Source organism: Lipotes vexillifer, unplaced genomic scaffold, assembly GCF_000442215.2.
Source record: "Lipotes vexillifer unplaced genomic scaffold, Lipotes_vexillifer_v1.1 scaffold467, whole genome shotgun sequence".
Taxonomy (NCBI): Eukaryota; Metazoa; Chordata; class Mammalia; order Artiodactyla; family Lipotidae; genus Lipotes; species Lipotes vexillifer.
The window spans coordinates 290,923-313,328 of NW_006788081.1; the positions used below are offsets into that span (position 1 = coordinate 290,923).

General features: G+C 41.7%; 2 protein-coding genes across 2 annotated transcripts in view; both read right to left on the reverse strand.

The window, feature by feature from the left end:
- C9 (complement C9) overlaps positions 1-6,011 on the reverse strand; it is a 50,411-nt gene extending 44,400 nt beyond the window's left edge. The window contains exon 1 of the mRNA XM_007461239.1: positions 5,935-6,011. Coding sequence (XP_007461301.1) covers positions 5,935-6,011 — 77 coding nt within the window. The remainder of the gene's footprint in view (positions 1-5,934) is intronic.
- Positions 6,012-19,346: 13,335 nt separating this feature from the next.
- Positions 19,347-22,406, reverse strand: part of DAB2 (DAB adaptor protein 2) — a 52,038-nt gene continuing 48,978 nt past the window's right edge. Inside the window, exons 14-15 of the mRNA XM_007461240.1 lie at positions 21,900-21,970; positions 19,347-20,112 (exon numbers count right to left, since the gene is read on the reverse strand). Of these exons, the coding sequence (XP_007461302.1) occupies positions 21,905-21,970 (66 nt within the window). The 3' untranslated portion in view covers positions 19,347-20,112; positions 21,900-21,904. The remainder of the gene's footprint in view (positions 20,113-21,899; positions 21,971-22,406) is intronic.

Here is a 22,406-nt window from a genome sequence, read left to right on the forward strand (position 1 = left end):
TAAGGCCAACAGGACCTGCAGTTACATTGCATGTGGCAATGACACAAATAGAGGAGTCAAGTATGGTTCCCAGGTTTTTATGTGAGTAACTTGATGAGTAGTGCAGGTTGGATGAGGATGGGCAGAGAAATCAATAGATGTGTTCGGGACATGTTAAGTTTGGGATGCTTGTTACATTTTTAAGAAGAGATGTTGACTAAGTAATTGGACACTGGGCTCAGGAAAGAGATCAGCATCATAGCTATAAATATGAGAGATGTCAGAATATAAGCGATATTTCACACCATAAGGCTGGAAGTGAGTGGGTGTGTTGAGTAAGTCTGAGGACTGAGCCAACATTTAAAGGAAATGTTACAACATGTCTGCAAGCTGATGGGAATGATTTGGTACAAAGGGAGATACTGATAATGCGGGAGAGGGGGCAGAATTAAAAGAGCAAATTCCTTGGGCTTCCCTGGTGGCGTGGTGGTTGAGAGTCTGCCTGCCAATGCATGGGACGCGGGTTCCTGCCCCGGTCTGAGGATCCCACATGCCATGGAGCGGCTGGGCCCGTGAGCCATGGCCGCTGAGCCTGCGTGTCCGGAGCCTGTGCCCCGCAACGGAAGAGGACACAACAGTGAGAGGCCCGCGTACCGCAAAAAAAAAAAAAAAAAAGAGCAAAGTCCTTGATGAGGCTGGAGCAGATGAAGCCTGTGCACAAGTGAGTGGTTAGGCTCAGGGGAGTGTGTTGCCCTTAGCATCACAGGCCTCACTCAGAGAACTGAGTGAGGCCTGTGATATCAACCATTTACTTGTTGATATTCTCCACTAGTCTCTAAGCTCACTGAGGGCAGACACCCTTGGCAATAACATGCTCTGTATTACACTACAGCTCCCAAAGGAATGTCCAGCCCACGTTGCAAACAATAAATATTTCCTGTATTAAATGGGTGAATAAAAAAGACCATACTTGGCCAATAATAACTCATAAACAAATATCTGTTAACTTATATTAAATATGGATATTAAAAACACAGATACAACCAAAGAAGGAGAAATAAAACTGACATTTTGGATATTTTCAATTCTGGTTTTTTTTTTTTTTTTTGGCCACACTGTGTGGCTTGCGGGATCTTAGTTTCCCAACCAGGGATCAAACCCCATGCCCTCCGCAGTGAAAGCATGGAGTCCTAACTATTGGACACCCAGAGAATTCCCTGGACATTTTCAATTTAATAGTTATTCCCAACTTTAATGAGTGTTTGGGTATTTTTCCTGATTGTTAAGGTTTTATTTTATTTTATTTTATTTTAATTAATTAATTAATTAATTTATTTTTGGCTGTGTTGGGTCTTCGTTTCTGTGTGTGGGCTTTCTCCAGTTGCGGCGAGTGGGGCCCACTCTTCATCGCGGTGCGCGGGCCTCTCACTATTGCGGCCTCTCTTGTTGCGGAGCACAGGCTCCAGACGCGCAGGCTCAGTAGTTGTGGCTCACAGGCCTAGCCGCTCCGCGGCATGTGGGACCTTCCAGGAACGGGGCACGAACCCGTGTCCCCTGCACTAGCAGGTGGATTCTTAACCACTGCGCCACCAGGGAAGCCCCTGATTGTTAAGTTTGATTAAAATAAATTGAATGATAATTTCTAGCATTTCTGAGTGCTTAGTTTATGTCAGGATCTCTTCTAAACTTTTATATTCATTATCTCATTTAACTTTTTACATCAGCGCTATGAGATATCTTCTACTAGTATTATCATTCTTGAAAGATGAGAAACTAAGCCACAGAAATGGTGAGTAATTTTTCTCGGATTACACAGCAGCTACTTGATGGCAGAGTTGGGATTCAAACCCAGGCAGTTTCTCTCCAGAGGTGACCTACTCAGCTACTCTCTGGATTTCTAACTTCCAGTCTAGAATTCCTTAACTATTAGAAAATGAAGAATAAAATAAATATGACAACTATAAACACCCACATATGCGGCCAAAAGATGAATGACAAACTGGGAAAGACGTTTGTAATTCATACCAGAGAAAAAGGACTAATATACTAAGTCATCATCGAAATCTCTAAGTGAAAGACAAGAGACTAAATAGGAAAATGGCAAAGAATATAGATAGTTCACTGCCCCCCAAAATACATGTAGCCTTTAAACATATGACAAGATGTGTAACCTGATTAAGAGAAAGGCAAATTAAAACTATTCAAAGATACCATTTTTCACCTATGAGGTTGGCAAATATCAAGCTGTTGGCCCAGAGCTCCCATTGGCAAAGCTTTGGAGAAACAAGCCCTTTGACACTCTGCTGGCGAAAGTGTAAAATAATACCCACCCACGGGACTGTGAGGCAATTTCAGCAAAAGCTTGAAGCCGATACCTTTTGATCCATTTATATCACTTCTCGGAATTAATCCTCAAGTACAATTATCCATTTGCAAAATGATATGTGAATAAGGATATTCATTGCAACATGGCTTATAATACAAAACTGGAAACAACCCAAATGTTCGTTAATAAAAGCGGTTATCTGAACTGTATATCCAGACAATGGAAAATTAATCATTTGTGAGAAGAAAGAGGAAGTTCCTTTTCTACTGATACAGAAAGGTCTCAAGGATATATTGCAAAGTAAAAAGAAGAAAAGCAAAGTACAAGATAGTATATATGATATGATACCTTTTATGAAAGAAAGAGGAAGAGTAAGATTATAGTTAGCTCCATGCTTTAATCCACATAAAGACATACTGGAAAGATACAGGAAATTAATAAAGGGGATTCCCTGTGGGGAAAGGGTGAGGTGGGAGACGGGGAGCGATCTAAGTACTTTACATATAACACAAATCTCATGAAAAGCTAGGAGTAGGAAAATTAAGACTTCTCAATGTATACTTGTTATATTTTTTGACCCTTGAACCAGGTAAATATTTTGTTATTTACAAATGAAAAGGAAGAAACTAACGATAGCTATACTCACAGCCAGCTTGCCTGTCACTGTGCTAAGCACATTGCATTTATTATCTCGGGGATTTCACAGCGGGTCACATTTTTATTCCTATTGTGCAGGTGCTAGGAACAGGTTTAGAGAAGTTAAGGAATTTGCTTAGGGTCACACAGCTAGTAAATTATGGACCTCAAACTCAAACCCAACTGCCTGGCTCTGGAACCTATATTATGAGCTGTTATTCTACTTGTACAGGGTTTGTTGTTTTTGTTTTTTCACATTTCTATTCTACCTTGAGAGATGTAAGAGATGATGTCCCCTCATCACCTAGTCTCATGGGCATGCTTGTGTTTGCAAACAAGTGACTGTTGGAAATCCCCAACTGTTCAGCAGTTGCAATAGCTCACTGTAGCAATGGCTTAAGATACAACGTCTGCGGCCATGTGCTCTCCCCTGAAAGCTAGCTGTAATTCCATCCCCTCCTCTCCTAAACCAGAAAGCGTATCAAAGTGAAAGGAATAGCAAGGTTATTATTTTAAGGAATACTTCACATTTACTGAGTTCTTACAGCATGCCAGGCACAGATGTTGTAAGTGTATAACATGTATAAAGATTTAATGTTCAAGTAGAACCTTACTGTTATGGGCTGAATTGTGTTCTCTCAAAAAGATATGTTGAAATTCTATACCCTGTACCTCAGTATGTGACTTCATTTGGAAAGAGGGTCTTTACAGAGGTCATCAAGTTAAAATGAGCTCATTACGATGGACCCTAATCCAGTATGACTGCTGTCCTTTTGAATAGGGGAAATCTGGAGCCAGACAGACATGCACAGACAGGAGAGGATGTGAGGATGGCCATGTGATAACAGAGGCAGAGATCAGAATGATGTAGCTGCAAGCCTAGGAATGTGAAAGATTGCTGGCCACCACCAGAGACTAGGAAGGATCCCCCCAGAATTTCAGAGCAAGCATGGCCCTGCTGACACCTTGATTTCAGACTTGTAGCCTCCAGAACTGTGAGACAGTAAATTTCTGTTCTTTGAAGACACCAGTTTGTGGTACTAGGAAATGAATACAGTCACCATCTTACAGAGGAAGGAACCAAGGTACAGAGATGTTGAGTAACAGTTCGTAGAGGTTGCCCAGATTTATAGAGTTGGTCAGTAAGTATTGGCACCTCAACCTGAGCTTGGGAAGGCTGGTTCCAGAGGAATGCTTCATTCTGATCAAATCTGTGTCTTAAAATCATTTGCAAACTTCAGTTCTTTGGCTGAACTGTGTGTCTCGCTTCATGGCTGGTCTGAACACTCTGTTTGACCTCAACCCTGTATCAAAGGGCAGAGCACAGAATGTTTGGAGCGGGACAACCCTACCACACTCCCGAGGGCATGGCAGTGAGAGTGATTGCAGCCAAATCCCAGCCAGAGGTGCAGCTGCTCAGAGCTGGGGGGCAGCCAAGGGGGCTTTCTGGTCCTCCCTGAAACAGATGAGTGTGGCCAGGACCCAGGGGGTCCAAACTTCAAAGCAGCGGAAGCCTTCCTCATGGCCTCTCATTTTTTGATGAGCAAGAGTCACAATCCAGGAATTCGGGTTTTTAAATTACTTTTTTAACTTAAGAAAGGGTCAGGGTAAGTACAAGAGGGCTAAAGCCATTTTCAGTAACTGCCTTCCCAAATCCCCTTTGTAGCCGATGCCCAGTAAATGCAAATCTTTTCTGAATAGAACAATGCTTCTTTTTTTTTTTTTTTTTTGGGACGCTCAGGCTCAGCGGCCATGGCTCACAGGCCCAGCCGCTCCGTGGCATGTGGGATCTTCCCGGACCGGGGCACGAACCCGCGTCCCCTGCATCGGCAGGCGGACTCTAAACCACTGCGCCACCAGGGAAGCCCTAGAACAATGCTTCATAAATAATGTGGGAAGAGGAAGTGATGGGATGAAGGAAACCCTGGCGGAGCACTTCACCCAAACCCTGGCTGGTCCGTAGAGTGCCTCTGTGTGCCCCCTCCTAGAAGATGCAACCCTATGAGCAAACCACGTGCCTGATGGGGTGCAGGCGGAATGGCAGCCTCCACTGCAGCCGGGAGGCTGGCAAAAATGTGCTTGAGATGGACATTAGCGTCCAAAACAGAATTTGGTGAAACCGAGAGTCAAATGACCTAAGGGAAACTGGATACAGGTCACAGTCACAGCAGGCAGAGGGACAGTGTTTGGGTAGATAATTTCCCCCAGCTATATTGTCAAAGGCCAGAATATTTTAATACCAACACCGGATGAGATCATTCTATATCAGATGACACAGGACTGTGTGTTCTCCAGCCACTCTGGGTACAGTGTAGACAGTCAGTGAGCACATCTTGTCTGGTTGGTTTATTTCCTGATGGGCTTGTTGTGGGCTTCATGTTCCCAATTCGGATCAGAGCATAAGAAGAGAAAGTGTCTTTCCTGGAAGCCTAGCCAACAGGTCTGCACCATGGTGATTCTTCTCGAATGGAAGAAAATACCACCCTAAACCTAAGAACAAAATGTGTGCCTCTGGATACAACTTGGGATGTCACGGAGGAGAAACAAAATGCTTAAACTTTGCCTGATGTGGGGCAAAAGGAGGATGTAGCCAATAGTTAAAAGAGTGTTAGACACTGAGGCAGAGTGACGGAAAGATTTATTGCCTTAAATTTAAACTTCTCAGACCTTAGATACTGATATACCCAGGTTTATTATACTCTAGTCAAAAACAACTTTGTTTCCTAAGTCCAGTATTTGAAGACTATCTCAGCCTTCACACTTGAATACCTTGTTTAAAAGAAATCCCTGGAAACAGCAGCAGGTATCCTCAGAAGACTCTGAAAGACACACTCAGGCTTTTTCTCACCCTTTTTCAAAGTTTAAATTCTGGGGCTCTATGTCTCGATGTGCGTGAAAATGTTTTACCTGCTTTGCTGCTCTGCTACTAAAGCAAACTCTGAAATATCAAAGCCTACAGGGAAATTCCAGAGACAAAGGGAAAAGCGACTCACCTGGCAGTGGGCCCCGCTCTCAGGAGACTTACTTCTAAAATGCATATTGCAAAGGCGAACCTCCGGCTGGTAGACATCTGCTCTAGCTAGGCAGCTACGAGTGGAATGGCCAGATGGTTCCTGGAAGACATTTATTTGCAAAGGACTGGGGAACAATTATTGTTTGTTTTTGCTTAGGACTTTTGTCAGATTGGGCTTCCTGGGTGCCAAAGTCCAATCAGAGGAGAGTCATTTCATAACTTGGGCTTACTGTTTTGGCCAAGAATATACTTATCAATTGTATATTCAGGCAAGGGGCCTGTGAATGATAAACGGCTGAGATTAGCAGCAGTACTGTGTTGAAAAAAAAAAAAAACAAGCAAACAGAAAACTCCAGTGGTTTTCATTTTGGGAGACTCTGGAAGGGATGATAAGGGACTGTGTAATTTGGGAAAAAAAGGTCTGTGGATGATTCTCATAGAGGCAGAAACTCAAAATTAGTAAAAGAATTGCACCGACCAGAAATGGAGGCACAGACGTAGATGTTCCAATCTGAGGATGACCTGTGTGGGTTATTTCCACATGGGCAAAGTGTAAAATGCATTTACAAACCTGGCTTTTTTTAACAGGTATAGTGGGTCATTTTGAAGAATCCAGGTACCCTCCCTAAGGCCTTTCCAATATCTTCCAGAAGGATATGGTCTCTTTATCTCAGAAACACACCTGTCAACAAGATAGAGTCTGAGATGGAATAACTTGGTCTAACCCATTGGAAAGAATTTTTCCCCCTCACTTTTATATTCTTCAGGACTTGTGGAAAGGGCAGGATATTTTGGAATTACCGGAAAATGGGGACATCACAGCGGCTTTTAAAACACTGGTTGCACAATAGAATGACTTGGGGATTTGTGAAAAAACACTGGTGCCTGACCACTCCCACCTGATACTAATTATTGATCTGGGATGGGGCCCTGCATCAGTATTTTTTAAAGCTTGCTGGGTCATTCGAATGTGTGGTCAGGGTCGAGAATTCAAATGACTACCTTGAGAAGTCTACGCATGAGATGCGGTATGTTATTGATTTTTAAAAATTCACTAACACTTAAGGGGACTTCATAAGCATTCATTAATCAAAAATAGGCAATTTTCAACCATTAGCACATACAAAGACCAGCAAAACAGAGGGCAGCGTTGAGGAGATAACAGATATAGAGCTAGTTTTTCCAGTACTGCCTACCTTTTGATCTTTTCAATGGTCTTACCTAGAGTAAAATTACCTAGTCTTATCATCATTTCTTGCCCCCTCTTTTCTTTTTCTTTTTTCATGCAGGGCTAGAGCTCTCTAATGGGACTAATTTCATCAGTTCCCGAGTCTGCTGTGTAGACAATTTTCATGGTCGACATGTAGGTCATGCAGACTTGCCAAGTAATAAGGTGATTCAAATGTGTGCGGCGACACTTATAACTACATTGATGAATAAATCTATGCAACAAGACACTTCTTGAGAATCTTTGCAAATGACAAGTGGGCTGTATCCAGATACGGTAGGAATCTGTCAGATATAATGGAAGAATGCTGAACCCCCTCTCTTACATGGCCTCTCTGAACCCTGCCAGGATATGTATGGAAAGAAGGACTTGGAAACAGGCAGGGTACAATGATGCTTTATGCTAATTAGACTTAATGCTAATTGATTAGACTTCATGATAATTGACTTCACAATTAGATGTGACTGGAGATTGAAAAATCACCTCTCTCCTTGGAGACTGATTCACTGGAGGCGGGGAATGGAGTATAGGGGGGTTTCTTAGCTGACTGGTTTGAATGTTGAATTCCTCCGTAGAAGTTATATTTATTTTTTTCTCCATGGTTCAGGCAAAATGTAATGTAGCGAAGTAATGGAAGCAGTAAAGTATAATAATAATATACCATAATAATAATTATTATAAAAATATAGTACGTCTTACATTTTTGTAGCACTTTTAACTCTTCTTTGCCCTTAACGTCTATCATGTATAGGACATGTTTTGAAATGAGGTTTGTGTTTATCTCAGGGAAATGAAGACTACAGCAGTGAAAATGGTAACATTTTTAATTTGTGTAATACTTAATGGCTTCCAAAGAACAGAATGAATAAATGTTTATGGAATTTCTGTAATATGCCAGGTTATATATGCGTAATCTCATGTAATCCTCAAGATAACCCATTTTACAGTTGAGGAAACTGAGGTGCACTGAGATGACATCATTTGTCCAGCATCATCCACCCCCGGTGGTGAGTAGCTGGAATTTGAACTTGGTGAATCTCAGGCTTGTCCATCAGTTCTGTTGTTACTATTCTAATTATGTAATGTGAAACAACATGAAACTATAAAATTCCTCACTAAATCCTCTCAACTCCATAAAAGGTAAGCTTTCAGTCTATTCTTACAGATGAAGCTCAGAGAAACAACAGCCAAGGTGACATGTAAAGAAATGGCAGAGATGGGATTTGAATAAACCATGTCTTTAAACTCTAATTCCAGGGTTTCCCACTCTGTTGAGGGTTCTCAAAGTTTTCACCACTCAGGGGCCTTTTAAAATTAAAAAAAAAATTCCCACTTGTTTCAATTTGCTTGGGAACTTTGTGAGGTTAAATTATATTTATCGCACAATAATAATACTTTTCCCCATTTTTAAGGCAGAGGCATGCACACGTGGACATTAGAATGTGTGCCCATTAGGCAGAAACCCTGAAATGTTACTGAGGTGATATAAATGCATTGAGCAAAATTTCCATTTGGCTTTTTTAAAGTGGTAGAATCAGTGTTTTGCAAGTTTATTATTAGTAATTTCATGGACTCCCTTTTAGGGTCCAGAGAATTCAAGTTGGGAACAGTTGTCTCATTCCATATAGGCTTCTAGCTGAGTCCCAAAAGATCCATGTGTCTTACAATGCTATGAACTTGTTGTGCTTTTACTTACAACACATGCACTTGTTGTAGATAATTAGAATCATTGAACGAGGAGAACTTGGAGATGACTGTCAACTGTAGACCCCTTGGTTTTAGGTGTGTTTTCCTTGCTGCTAGGTCCTTAATGTCTAGGATTGTGCCTAGCACATATTAAGCTTCAATAGATATTGCAAGTTATATGCATTAATAGATGAATGAATGAATACAGGTGGGGAAAGTGATGTCCAGGACAGGTAAGTGACAGGCAGAGGCAGCATCAGATTCCAGCTCTCTTCACTGCTGGTTCTGTGCCTGTTCATTACAATATTCTCAGCTGAGCTCTTTTACAAGAAAGGGGAAAGAATTTCTCTATCGAGTGGTTTTGGAGCTATTGTGAAGCTCAATGGGGTGATGTAAGTCTGGCTATCCCTTTAGTAACAAGGATTCCTGTGCTCAGATCTGTTTATAATCACGTGGAACTACTTGGGAACCACTTGCTTGCATTACAGCACTTCATTTTAAGGGAAGATTCCATACAGTCCCTTTCTCTTTTGAAGTTCACAAAGTCTGGCTCTGTCACCTCCTATCCTTCTGTTTACCAACACTCTTGACCGCCTACCTTCACGGAAGGCTTTGACATCACGTTAGAATCTCCCTCTCCACTCACACCCCAGCCTTCACTTTAGTTATTTCAGTATTCTGAAAGGCACCATACTCACTGCCTTGATTTCATCAGTTCCATCAATATTTGTCTTAATTCCATTCAGCCCACTGCCATGCTCAGCTTCATCCCAACACCTGTCATGGCTTTACCTTGAGAACGTCAACGATCTCTTCTCTGACCACAATTTCCAGTTCTTCCAGCTACCTCACTCTCATAATACTCTCAACATCCCCTTTCTTTGGCTTTACTGAGACATCCAGCTCTTTGATTTCTCCATTTTCCCCCAGATTAACACCCTCTTGCTGGCCTCTTTTCCTTTGCTCCTCTGTGTGGATTCCCTGCCCATTAATGGGCCCTTCTCACAAGCTCAACCCCCTCGCACCTCTTCCATCTCTTGGACCACCGTCTACAAACTCTCATCCTGGGATCAGTCCTGCCAGTTCAGTTTTCTGCTGCCGTGCCTAAATCGAGTTGGACACTCATCTTTGTTTACTCATTGGACTTTGGACAGATTCTTTCCCCATTTCTCTTAAAGGCTCCTTCACCTCTTGCTCTACCAAGAAATTCAGAAACACTTTGGCTTCCAGTGGGTGCCTGTCATGTCAACTTCCATGCATCTCAATCAAATCTCAGAGGAAGGGGAGGCTTGTTTTTACTTAGGAAAATCTGGTGCTCTATAGTTACATCTTGACTTGCCAGGATTCTGCTGTATTAGATGTCCTGTCCCTTATATCCTCCATTTCTTCATTTTGATCAATTTCTTCTCCTCAGCCTTGGGAATATGCTCAAGTATCTTTTATCTTTATAGAGTTCTACTGAATTCTTTGATTTTTTTCTCACTGCTACCACCCTTGCAAGCCAAACTTTTGCAGTCTATCAATTTTCTTCCTTTACCACATGGTTCTTCCTTTACCTTCAACTTATTGCAGCCTGCCTTTTATTCCATTGAAGACCTCCTTACTGCTAAATTTGAGGTACAGTTTTTGGTCCTATCTTTGTCTCATAGAGGCATTTGACCCTACTGGCTGCTCTTATGCTTTAAAATTCTCTGTTCCCTTGACTTTTGTGATACATTTCCTGTTCTTCTCAATCGTTAGCTCCTCTCCCTTGTCCATCATGCAAATTGTACTATTCTCCAGGGGTGTCTGTCCTCTGTCTTCTTCACTTCTCAATATCTACCTACTTTTCTTACCTACGCTTTAAGAGTAAACTTATCATTTAGAACTAGAAATCTCAAAGGGTGGTCTATTGAAGTTCCTTTACCAAAATCTTCTGAGTTCTTGTTTTGAAAGTGTAGTTATCTAGAAGTGATAATTTTCAAAAATGTAAAGCTTATTGTGTTACTTCCCAGCTTAACAATCTTCGAGCACTTCTAGGAAATCTCCAGGTGGATTTTAATTTGTCCATGATAAGTTGAACTTGCCATGTCTAAAATCAGATGTGTAATTCTTTCCCTGTCCCTGTCAAGGAAGCTCTTTTTATATTCCTTATTTCGTTAATGAGTCACCACCTGCCTTGTTTTTATGTTTCTATATCTCAAAAGCATCTTTGTCTTTTATTGCATTAATATTCTGACAGTATATGAAATGTTAAGCAGTTACTTCATACTTATTTTATAGTTCCTGAATGATTGGTGGATTTCACTTGGCTCAGGTATACTTGGCTTCTGGAACTTGGGACTTTGACAGAAAGAAACTAGCATTTGAGTACCAAAATATATACAGACTTATTAGTTAACGATATGTAAACCCAGCTAAATATAATAGGGGATTGAATTTGTTTACATTCAATTTTATGGTAAGCATATTGGTTATAGGAAGTATAAGAGGAGAGAAGCGGCTTCCCTGGTGGTGCAGTGATTGAGAGTCCGCCTGCCGATGCAGGGCACATGGGTTCATGCCCCGGTCCGGGAAGATCCCACATGCCGTGGAGCGGCTGGGCCCGTGAGCCATGGCTGCTGGGCCTGTGCGTCTGGAGCCTGTGCTCCACAACGGGAGAGGCCACAACAGTGAGAGGCCCGCGTACAGCAAAAAAAATTTTTTAAAAAATAGAGGAGAGAAGTACTGGGGGGCGAATACAATCTGGGTAAATGTAAGGTATGCCAGCCTAGAAGGTATGCCAGCAGTGAAGTGGATAAGCGGTTAACTTGAGGTTAAGCGCAAGGACACTGGAGCCTGGGCTGGGATTCCACTCTGGCCACTAGCTGTATGACTTTGGACAGTGACTCATGTTCTTTGTGCCTCAGTGTCCTCTTCTATAAAATGCTGGTGGTAGTAGAAGCCCCCCCTCATAGAGTTAATATGAAATTAAATTGTTTATTGTTACACTCTCAAAAGAGTGTCTGCCTGTGGTACATGCTGGGTAGGTGTTTGGTGGTATTATCCCACGACTTCTGTGGCCCATCCCTGAATCCACTGCTCTTGCTTTTCAAATCTGGCAGCATTGTGCCTGCAATGGAGAATTTCAACGTCCTTAAAATGAAGAATCTCAAAGCCCTTTAGCAAGTAATTACTCAGGAGTTTCACAATCCTCCCCTCAGGATCCTTTTAACTGAAATGGCACATCCCTTTGAGTTCAAATTAGGTTGTACTAACATTGAAGCCTCCTGGACTTCCCTGGTGGCGCAGTGGTTAAGAATCCGCCTGCTGATTGGGATTGACATGTATACACTGATGTGTATAAAATTGATGACTAATAAGAACCTGCTGTTTAAGAAACCAAACAAACAACAACAAAAAAACTAATACTAAAGTTTCTTTGGGTTATTTGTATGGAAATATGTTAATATAAATGTTTCAGACATTACATGAAATTTCTAAAAATCTTATATGTCCTGGTATAATGTTATGTCATAATTCTAGTTATTACTTTAAAATGTATATCTCAGAAATAACTAAATTTCCTTGTCAACTGCATTATTATGAACTTTCATCAAATCTTTAACCGTGGTCATTTTTAAGTCTTTTGTCATTTACAGACAGTTCTGGGTGAAGTCTGATGCTTTTGCAAAAATGTTCCTATAAAAGGGTTTCATCTTCAAGGAATTCATGGAAAAGACTCTGACAAGTACAGGTTTCTGGTAACTGACTATACGGCTGAACTGAATGAATAAGCATTTTCAGAACTCTAATGGAAAACTGATGAATTCATAAAAGTGCTAACAAAAGATCAAGATGAAAAAAAATTAATTACATGGGACTGAGTGAACCAATGAGGATGATTATAATTTTTGTGACTTTCTGTTGGAATTAAAAAAAAAAAAAAAGAGTAGTGGTAACAGGTAGGGAGGCTATGAGCTGTAGTCATGTGATATGATTATTGATGACTGCCCAAGGCACGATAACAAAAATCCTATTTATTTTGAAAAGAGAAGTGCATTAGTTATAGTGGGAATTTTTACATGCTATAAAACAGTTGTATGAAAAGATTTAGTAATGAGTTCCTAGCTTTTACAGGCCAGGGGACATATCTTATCTTTAAACATTAGTTACTATTTTCTCTCAGAACCATTTATGTCCTTATACCTTGTCTGTGTGACTTTTCATTTACTAAATATCAATGTTGTTGAAGATTCATCTATTTATATTTATGAAAACTGAGCCTCTTAAACCTTATACAATTAAAAAGAAAAAAAAAGAATCCACCTGCCAATGCAGGGGACACAAGTTTGAGCACTGGTCCGGGAAGATCCCACATGTCACGGAGCAACTAAGCCTATGCGCCACAACTACTGAGGCTGCGCTCTAGAGCCTGCAAGTCACAACTACTGAGCCCACACGCCACAGATACTGAGCCCGCGTGCCACAACTGCTGAAGCCTGCATGCCTAGAGCCGGTGCTCCACAATAAGAGAAGCCACCACAGTGAGATGCCACCGCAGTGAGAAGCCCGCGCACCGTAACAAAGAGTAGCCCCGCTCGCCACAACTAGAGAAAGACAGCGTGCAGCAGCGAAGACCCAACGCAGCCATAAATAAATAAATAATAAAAAACGTTGAAGCCTCCTGTGCAGTGACTTGTAGTTTCCCGCCCCCTTCCATTTTATTATGTGTGGTGACCTTCATGGTACTAACTCACAGAGACTAGCCCTCTACATTCTTTAGCTTCTACCTTCTAGTAAAAGTGCCTTACCACTAGCTTTGCTTATTGTGCTCTCAGCTGTGCTTCTCTTCTGCCCTGAGGGTGCTATGGAGTCAAAGACTGCCCTGATCTACATTTGGAGGTCGGCCAACTTGGGGTTAAACTATGACCCAGGCATGTGGGAAACACATTAGCTAATCTATCACCCATTTCCAAGGCCCTCTTGCCAGGACTGGCATCATGGGCATGTGAAGGAGCACAGGGCTCAGCACTCAGGAGGGCCCCAGGCTTTGTTTAATGCTCTGCTGGTGCCATCTTGAAATTCTGAATTTTACGTTGGGACTTCTGTTTTGAAAGCAAAGTTTGATAGGAAAGTGGAGCCTGTGCACAAGCAGAAGAAATATGCACTGTGTGTCCCCCTTTCCATGATACCCCATTTGCACAGAGTGTTTATGTTGCCCTGTGAACATGGGATTCAGGTGGATTTATGATGTGTGGGAGTTCAGTGGCTCAAAGTAAAAGTGAGTATAACGTAAGTGTGTTACGTCTAAGACTAAGTTGGGGGGGGTGAAGTGGCTGTGGGTGGGACACCGACAGCCCTGAGAAGTCACACTCTCTGAACCAGAACTTCCTTCCAACCCACACAAAACCCCACAAATGACCAAGAAACATTATCATATCTTTCTTACTAGTGTTCCTTCCCTGCATCAGCATCCATGTAATGCTGAAAATAACAATATAGAAGGAAAGAAAAAATAGGGCAACACGTAGTTTCTTTTTTTCTATCTTTGTTTTACTCATTAGTGAGATGTGATGGTAGGATGCACATGTGTCAAGAAGTGAATTAAAAACAGTTGAGTTAGCTTTGTGCAGTGTTTCTAACAGTTCTGGGAAGAATGAAATACGTGCAAATACATGTGCATATATGAGTTATGAAATACAAAAATTGTGTAATTTCAGTGATTCCACATATAAATTACAGATTAGAGTTAAAATTCACGCTAATATTTTAACATTTTAATTTTTCTTTACTTAAATAACATTAAATGGCAAACAAAATACATCATGTTGAGAGAGAGATTTCAGAAGAAAGGAGATAGCTTTATATTTTATTGCCTTTAATGGTACTTTTTCCCCTGCTTTTTGAACAATGGATTTTTGCTCCATTTTTTTTTTTTTTTTTTTGCGGTACGCGGGCCTCTCCCTGTCGTGGCCTCTCCCATTGCGGAGCACAGGCTCAACGACCATGGCTCACGGGCCCAGCCGCTTCGCGGCATGTGGGATCTTCCCGGACCGGGGCACGAACCTGTGTGCCCTGCATCGGCAGGCAGACCCTCAACCACTGCACCATCAGGGAAGCCCTTTGTTCCATTCTTGTTTTTATTTTGCTCTGAGCCCCACAAATGATCCAGCCAGCCCTGCCTCTTCCTTCCTATAGAAGTTGGTAAAGTTAAAAGCTTGATTTCCCAGCCTCCCTTACACTTAGCAGTGGCCACATGACCACATTCTGGCCAGCGAGCCATAGCTGAAGTCCACTGGAAAGGCTTGGGGAAAACCAAAATGCCTAGTTCGAGGAGCAGACATTGATTGTACTGCCTTTCCCCTTCTGCCCTCCTTGAACAGTAATATCCTATTTGGTGCTATGCAGCCATCTTGTAACCATTAGGAAATAAACATAAGAAAAAAACCAAAGGCTATAAAAGTTGGAGTGAAAAGCTAAGCGTCTGTGTCCTTGAGGGTCTTGTTGAGCTTTTCAACCAACACCAGCAGCCATCAATCTAGACTTTTTTGTGAAAAAAATAACCCCCTACTAATTTTAGCCACTGTGAGCCTTCCATTACTCTTGTCCATTCATTACTAGTGGACTCGTGGGCCCTGAACTGCTTGCCTTGCCCAAGTTCTTTCATCAGAAGAAGAAAATTCCTCCTTCTTTCAGCCCTATTGTTTCCACCATCAAGGCTCTCTACCAGTTTCACAGGCCAGTGAGGGAGAGAGGGAGGCAATGTCCTATTGACCCTTCCTTCTCTTTCTCATCCCTCTCTGCTATAGCTCCTGTGTTCCAGCACTCCTCTTAGCTGCTCCCAAACCAAAGGGTCTGTGATGATCCATCAGTGTAAGTAGGTACCTGGTGGAGGCAGCCTCAGACACACCCCAGAAACATCCAAAACCCAGACTCAGACCAGTCGGGTCACCCTGTAACTTTTGGACCAGCAGTAATTTCTCTTTCTTACAATTAAGGTAAGATAATAGAGACTGAAGTCAAGCAGATGAAAAAGAATTGACAGAAAACTCCACAGCTAACATCATAAGGAAGATTTAGTCTGGAGCCCTTCATAGTTGGAGTTTTTTTTCTTTCCTTCTTTGTCTTTTATGATCACTCCATCTTTGGTCCCCACAGAAGCCCAGTTTCCTTGCCACGAGCAGCCGCCACTGTCATCTCCCTGGGGACTGTCACTCGTATGATTTCAGAACATGGTAGAGGTCCAGTAATTAAGCACATGCTTTCAGAGAAGCAAGGGAGAACAAGGGGCTCAGTCCCTCATTAAGTGAGACGACACCTGGGTGGGTCGTGTCCATCAGCATTGCTGTAATTAGGACACGTTAACAGGGCTGCTGCTGCCACAGCCCATGTGTGTCCATGTTTGGCATATCGACTCAGGACATGAGATGTAGTTGTTTTTAATAGAAGGGGGTTCGTTAAAACATAGCATTTCCCAGCATGAATTAGGCATTTTATTATTTAGCAGTCTCCTCCAATGGTTATCATAGCTTAAATATTTACCAGGGATTGTTGGGGAGCTCCTGTCTTTCACTAAGAGACTTTGTATTGAAGCTATTCCAGGAATATGGGTCAGAGTCCTCACTTGTCAGCTTATTGCAGGGTCAATCAAACTCCTGAGTTAGCTATATCCTCTGTTCTTTCCCCTCCCTGCTGTCAGAACAGGAAAGACAGAATCATACTCTGTTTGGCTCTCGAGACATGATGGTTAACATTTTGACGGAGGAGTTTGAAATCACTGCCTGAAAAGATCTCGCTACATAGCTGAATGAGACCTCAGCTATGGCTCATTGTCTAGACTGTGGTCACATGGCCACAGCTACGTGCAAGGGAGGCTGGAAAATCAAGCTTTCAGCTTTACCAACTTCCACAGTAAAGGTAGTCAAGATGCACAGTTCCACAATCAAATACCTTGGAAACCACTCAAAGAGTTGAAGCAGATTGTAGCCATTTTAAAGGATGGATGACATTCTCAGATGAGCTGGAACAATAACAGATCCCACCTTGCAGAATTACAGTAGCAACAGAATGAAGTTATGTTGTGTAAATGGTAAAGCACTTCACAAATGCAAGATTATTTTGAGAAAATCAATACCTTCTCCCTTTGTATTGCCTGTATGTGAGAGAAGTAGAGGCCCAGGCTGGTTGTTAAAGTTCAGCTTTTAGCTTAGATCTATGTGATGCTTAAATGAAACCCTCTTCTGCAATAATAGTGTTACCCTAAAAGCTGAATTCCTGGCTTACAGGTGTGAACACCACTGCTACTAAGAGACTCTAAAGATGTCTGTTTCTACTTTGCAGGGACACTTCAGGAAGCACCTCCCTCAGCTTGGTCAACAGTAGTTCCTACTGCACTGAAGTGAATGTCATCCCCTGTATACACGAGCAAGGGTTAACCTCTGGCAAGATCTTGCTTAAACCACATGGCAATATCACACAGGTTCAGTGGGTTAGATACACTGCAGAGCATTTGGATAAGCCACATAATTTGTGCAACCTGTGCTTATCAGCAGCCTTCTCCAGTTCATCTGTGGTTTACTGGAAGCTGCTTACATGTGGAGTCTGTTTCTCTATATTCTACTCCTTGTCAGAAAGAGACCAAATGTTTCAGTTAAAGGGAAAGGTAAGGCAGTACTACCAAATATCCCCTAACAGTAAATGCCAATCAATGACACCTACTCTGTCAAGTTCATCTTATTCCCTAGAGGAGTCAAGTTTAACACCAAGACTTCCACAGTCAAGCAGGGTCTGCCTTGGGGTCATCTTCCCTGTAGCTCTAGGTCTTCTTGAAATGAATGAGAGCCTTGAACTTTTTTAATAGGGGAGAGTGTTTAAGAGTGTCCTAGCGCTAAAGACATTTGAGCATCGGCCTGACCACCTAACTCAGAGGCTCAGAAGCCTCTTCTGAGTAGCTTATACAAGTCTGGACCAGTCCACACAGTTGTGTTTTGATGAAGTCAAACATGGCTAACTAAAGAACAAGGAGAGGCAAAGAGTAAAAGGCATGAACCAACAGTTCACTACGGAATGATTTTTATACTAGACATAACTGAGGTTGTTCTGGTATAGGTCTTATCCGCTAGACTCCCATTAAACTCCCAGGGAAGGACTATGTATAGGTCTGAGAGAGAAAATAGAAGCTTGAAAGGCATGAGACAGTAATTTACCTGTGGTCCTATTTCATGGATTTCCACTTTTTCATTCTTGTGACAATCCAGAATCTATTATAACTAACATTTGCTGACCTTATCCTGGTGTACGCTATACCTTGACTCTACTACGTCAACCGAAAGCAGGGGTCGAATGAACTGATGGTAACACGTGAGATTCTGCCATTCCAGTTTATTGAAATGAGTAAATTTATAGCTCTCTTTGCATACAGAAAAGTGCATAAGAAAATAAGTATGTACAAAACAATTGTGTGGCTGTTCATCACTTTCAAAAATTCAATTCCCTAGAAGTAATTGCCTCCAGTTAGCACATTTAGGTATTTGGACATATAAAATACTATTTCAAGTCTGTGTTGATAATGACTGAGTGGGAAGTCAGATGGAAAATGATGCCATACGTGATCAGCTATTATCATTCAACGTAAAACCACAGGACTTTAGCTCGGACTACTTGGAGCTAATCAGTAGAGTTTCAGGAGGCCACCATCTTGTTTAGATCCTGAGCAGTCATCCTCTTCTTCCACCTAAAGATAACATTGTACGTGGTTGATTAACACCCACAAGAACCTGAGCACTAGGGGTCAAGAGACAACATTAAAAAACCCAACATAAACAAAACAAAACAAAACAAAACTCATATGGCAAGAACAAACCCTTTGAACTGTGCTGACAATGGGACTGAAAATGAACTGGAAAGGTTTCCAAGGTTATGAGAGAAAAATATTGCAGGCATTAGATTTTTTTTTTTTTTTTTGCGATATGTGGGCCCCTCACTGTCGTGGCCTTTCCCGTTGCCGGACGCGCAAGCTCAGCGCCCACGGCTCACGGGCCCAGCCGCTCCGCGGCATGTGGGATCCTCCCGGACCGGGGCACGAACCCGTATCCCATGCATCGGCAGGCGGACTCTCAACCACTGCGCCACCAGGGAGGCCTGGCATTAGATTTTTAATGATAACACCGCAGATTTTTTTTCTCCCATTTATCATCCTACTAACTGTAAGACTGTGTGGCATCAAGAAAGCTTTCCAGTTACTTGATAAAGGCCTGGCATTACCCCAAATAAGCACCTAATATGTTTGGCACTATCACATTTAACATTGTGATGTGTTTCTCTTCAGAATACGGTCCTTCTTTGCTGAGTTGAGTTCAATTTTTTTTAAACATGAACTGCTCTTCTGGAACTTCAGCTCAGGAGGATGGCCTCCTATTCCATAGAAAGGATAAATGTTGTGCCCATTTGCAATTCTAGTTACTGGGATTAGAGATTACTGAGAAGGCAGAGAGGCTTCAGATCTGTGAATCATTCGATTTTTTTTTGCCCCATAAAACTCTGTTGTTTGTGAAAGAGAGGTAATGTTATGTAAACCCTGGAGTAAAAATGACTGAAAAGAGAATCAGAAAAGAAGAGGAGAGCTGAAAAATGATCTTCCCTCATTTGCAATAGCTGGCAAGAGATCGGAGAAAGGACAATCTTGCCCTTGAGAGAAGAATAATGTTCAGAAAGAGAAGTTATATCTTTGAAAACGTTCTTAGGTGTGTTCAAAGTCCCCAGAGAGAAACTGAACTTGCTTCCATTTTACTTTAAAAATGCTCTGTAAGTGATGGTCTGAAGCAAAGTTTAAGAAGATGCCTTGTTCTACCACAATCTTTAGGTTTTATGCTCTGAAACAGAACCCCGAAACACTCTGAACAGTAAGGATTTTAAAATTTATTCAAAACAGTATGATCTGAGGGGTCGTGGTGGCTGCATCGCCCAGCCAGAGGTTACACAGCACAGTGTTCTAGAAGGTTCTAGGGACACAATAAACAAGGGTTCAAGGGGGGAAACTACTTCATTTACATTTAAGCTAGAGAGAGTTTAGGTTCTTAATTTATTTAAATCCATAGATTCAGTTTAGCTAAACAGAAAGTGGAAGGCATTCTACAAGTGGAAGAGGCAGCAAGAAATAAGGCAACAGATCATATGTCAAAGCTAGAACAAGGGCAGAGGTCAGGACTTGTCTGCTTATTAGCTTTGTCCTTGACTACTAAGGCCAACCTTTTTGTTCCTCTGGATAGTCAGCATGCCAAGTTCCTAGAGAAGTGTGGAGAAGAAAAAACCCATGGTTAGAAATTTTGGGTTGACTATCAATGTATTAAATATTAAGTCATTATTTAAAAATGTCACTCATAGTATCTCCTAGGACCGATTCAAGAGGATTGGATAGAAGAGTGGATATAGAATCTGTAATAAAGTGATTAACACAAGTGCTCAATAGTGTTAGCTATTTTCTCCCATGGCAGTTGTCCCCCCTACCCCTCAATCTATATATTTAGCAGGTTGACCAAAATTATCCTTCCTTCATGACCTAAAGAAGAAAGGGCCTCCAAAGAGAACTCTATAGTCAATTCAATTTGGCGCAAACAATCCTCCTAGACTTTCAGTGCCGTTTGTTCCTTTCTATTTTCCGTGTGTGCCTCCCCTGGAGAGGAAGCAATAATGAGTCTCTGTCAAGACTTCTAGCCCTTCAACATCTTCCATACATTACGCTGCTTTATTAACATTAGAAATCATCTGGACGCCTGTTAAAATGAAGCTTTTCCTCAGCACCGAGGAGGATTCCTTAGGGCTGGGGCCCAGGAATTTGTCTTTTCAGTAATCTCACTGGGTTCTCTGAAACTGATTTTACGGAAAGCACTTTCAGAAATACTGTAATTACAGAAGTGGAGTGAGGGGGGCTAATCCAAATCGCAAATAAACTCAAATCTTATTGTTGGTATCAGATTTAAGATATTTTTCTATTTAAAAGAATTCAGTTCTACGTGGGTCAAGACAGTTTGGTAGTCTCACTTGAATGGGGCAACACTGAAAAAAAAATGGGTTTGGGTTCTTTTCATTCTTCCTGCTGTTCACCCCTTTCAAAATGCAGAAAAGGGCTTCCCTGGTGGCGCAGTGGTTGGGAGTCCGCCTGCCGATGCAGGGGACGCGGGTTCGTGCCCCGGGCCGGGAAGATCCCACGTGCCGCGGAGCGGCTGGGCCCGTGAGCCGTGGCCGCTGAGCCTGCGCGTCCGGAGCCTGCGCTCCGCAACGGGAGGGGCCACGACAGTGAGAGGCCCGCGAACCGCAAAAGAAAAAAAAAGAAAAAAAAAAAAAATGCAGAAAAGTCTCCTCTCCTCCACTAACTTCAACCTTTTAAGATTAAAGTTGCTTTTCCACTTACTGTTGAGCAAGAAAAACACCCCTCCCCCTTTCCCCTTCCCGGGTCTCAGTCTAAGGTGGTTACACACAATAACTCACCGAGGATAAAACCCACCAGCAGACTCATGTGAGCTCATACTACTTTTGAAGGAGGTACCGGCAGCTGTCACCACTTTGGGATTTAACATCGCCAGACTAGTTCAGACTAATTTGAGGCCCCTCACAAAGAAACACGTATTGACTTGGGAGGCAGAAGTGTTGTGATCATGATCTGTTTGGCTGACCTGTTTGGTGGCTTCAGAAGGTCCCCAGATTTTGAAGCTTCTATAGAAAACTGAGTAATTACTAGGAAGCTTTGCAATCACTTCAATATGAAGGTCAAAAATCTAGAAGGCTATGTGTTATACTGACTTTTACTTCCATACAGAAGTGAAATATCAAAAACACAGGATGACAGAAATCCATATCCATATGAGTAGACTACTGTTTTTTATATGTATGAGAACTCTATTCATAAATGTCCAGCCTATTCATTACTAAATTAGTTAAGTATAGTGTTCCATATCTTTTACTTCTCCATTACAGAGATTTAACTTCTTTCCGATTCTAAAATTAAAATTTCACCCTTACCCCCATGCCACCCTTTTTCACCAAACCTAAGCTTAGTAGGATCTTCTACTTACAGAAGTTAGGCAAAAGGATTTCCAAATGGATCCCTATATACATCAGAAGATGTGGATTGAGGAGAAGCCATCTATGGAGATAAAACCATCTAGTCAATAACTATAATTACAATTGTAAGAAAACAACTATAATTAAGACTTCTTAGATCCCTTTAAAAAAAATCACTTAGGTCACAGACTAATCAGATATTGTATGGGTCTATGATGATTTGTGTTTGCCTGCTTGTGACTGATGTGTGTGTGTGTGTGTGTGTGTGTGTGTGTGTGTGTGTGTGTATTATTTACATCAAAACCAAGTTTCAGAATTATGTTTGCCTCCCAATGCAAAATATTATTTTTAGGAGCTAAGTAATTATGGGTGGGAAATTAGGAACTTAAATCTTTGGAAAATTTTTAAAGATACTATTTTGGCTCAATTTTCTTTCAAAGTGCTTTCCCGAGCTAGGTTAAGTGAGATACAAAGGACTTTTCTATATGTTATTTGTTTCTCAAGTTCAGGAAAGTAGT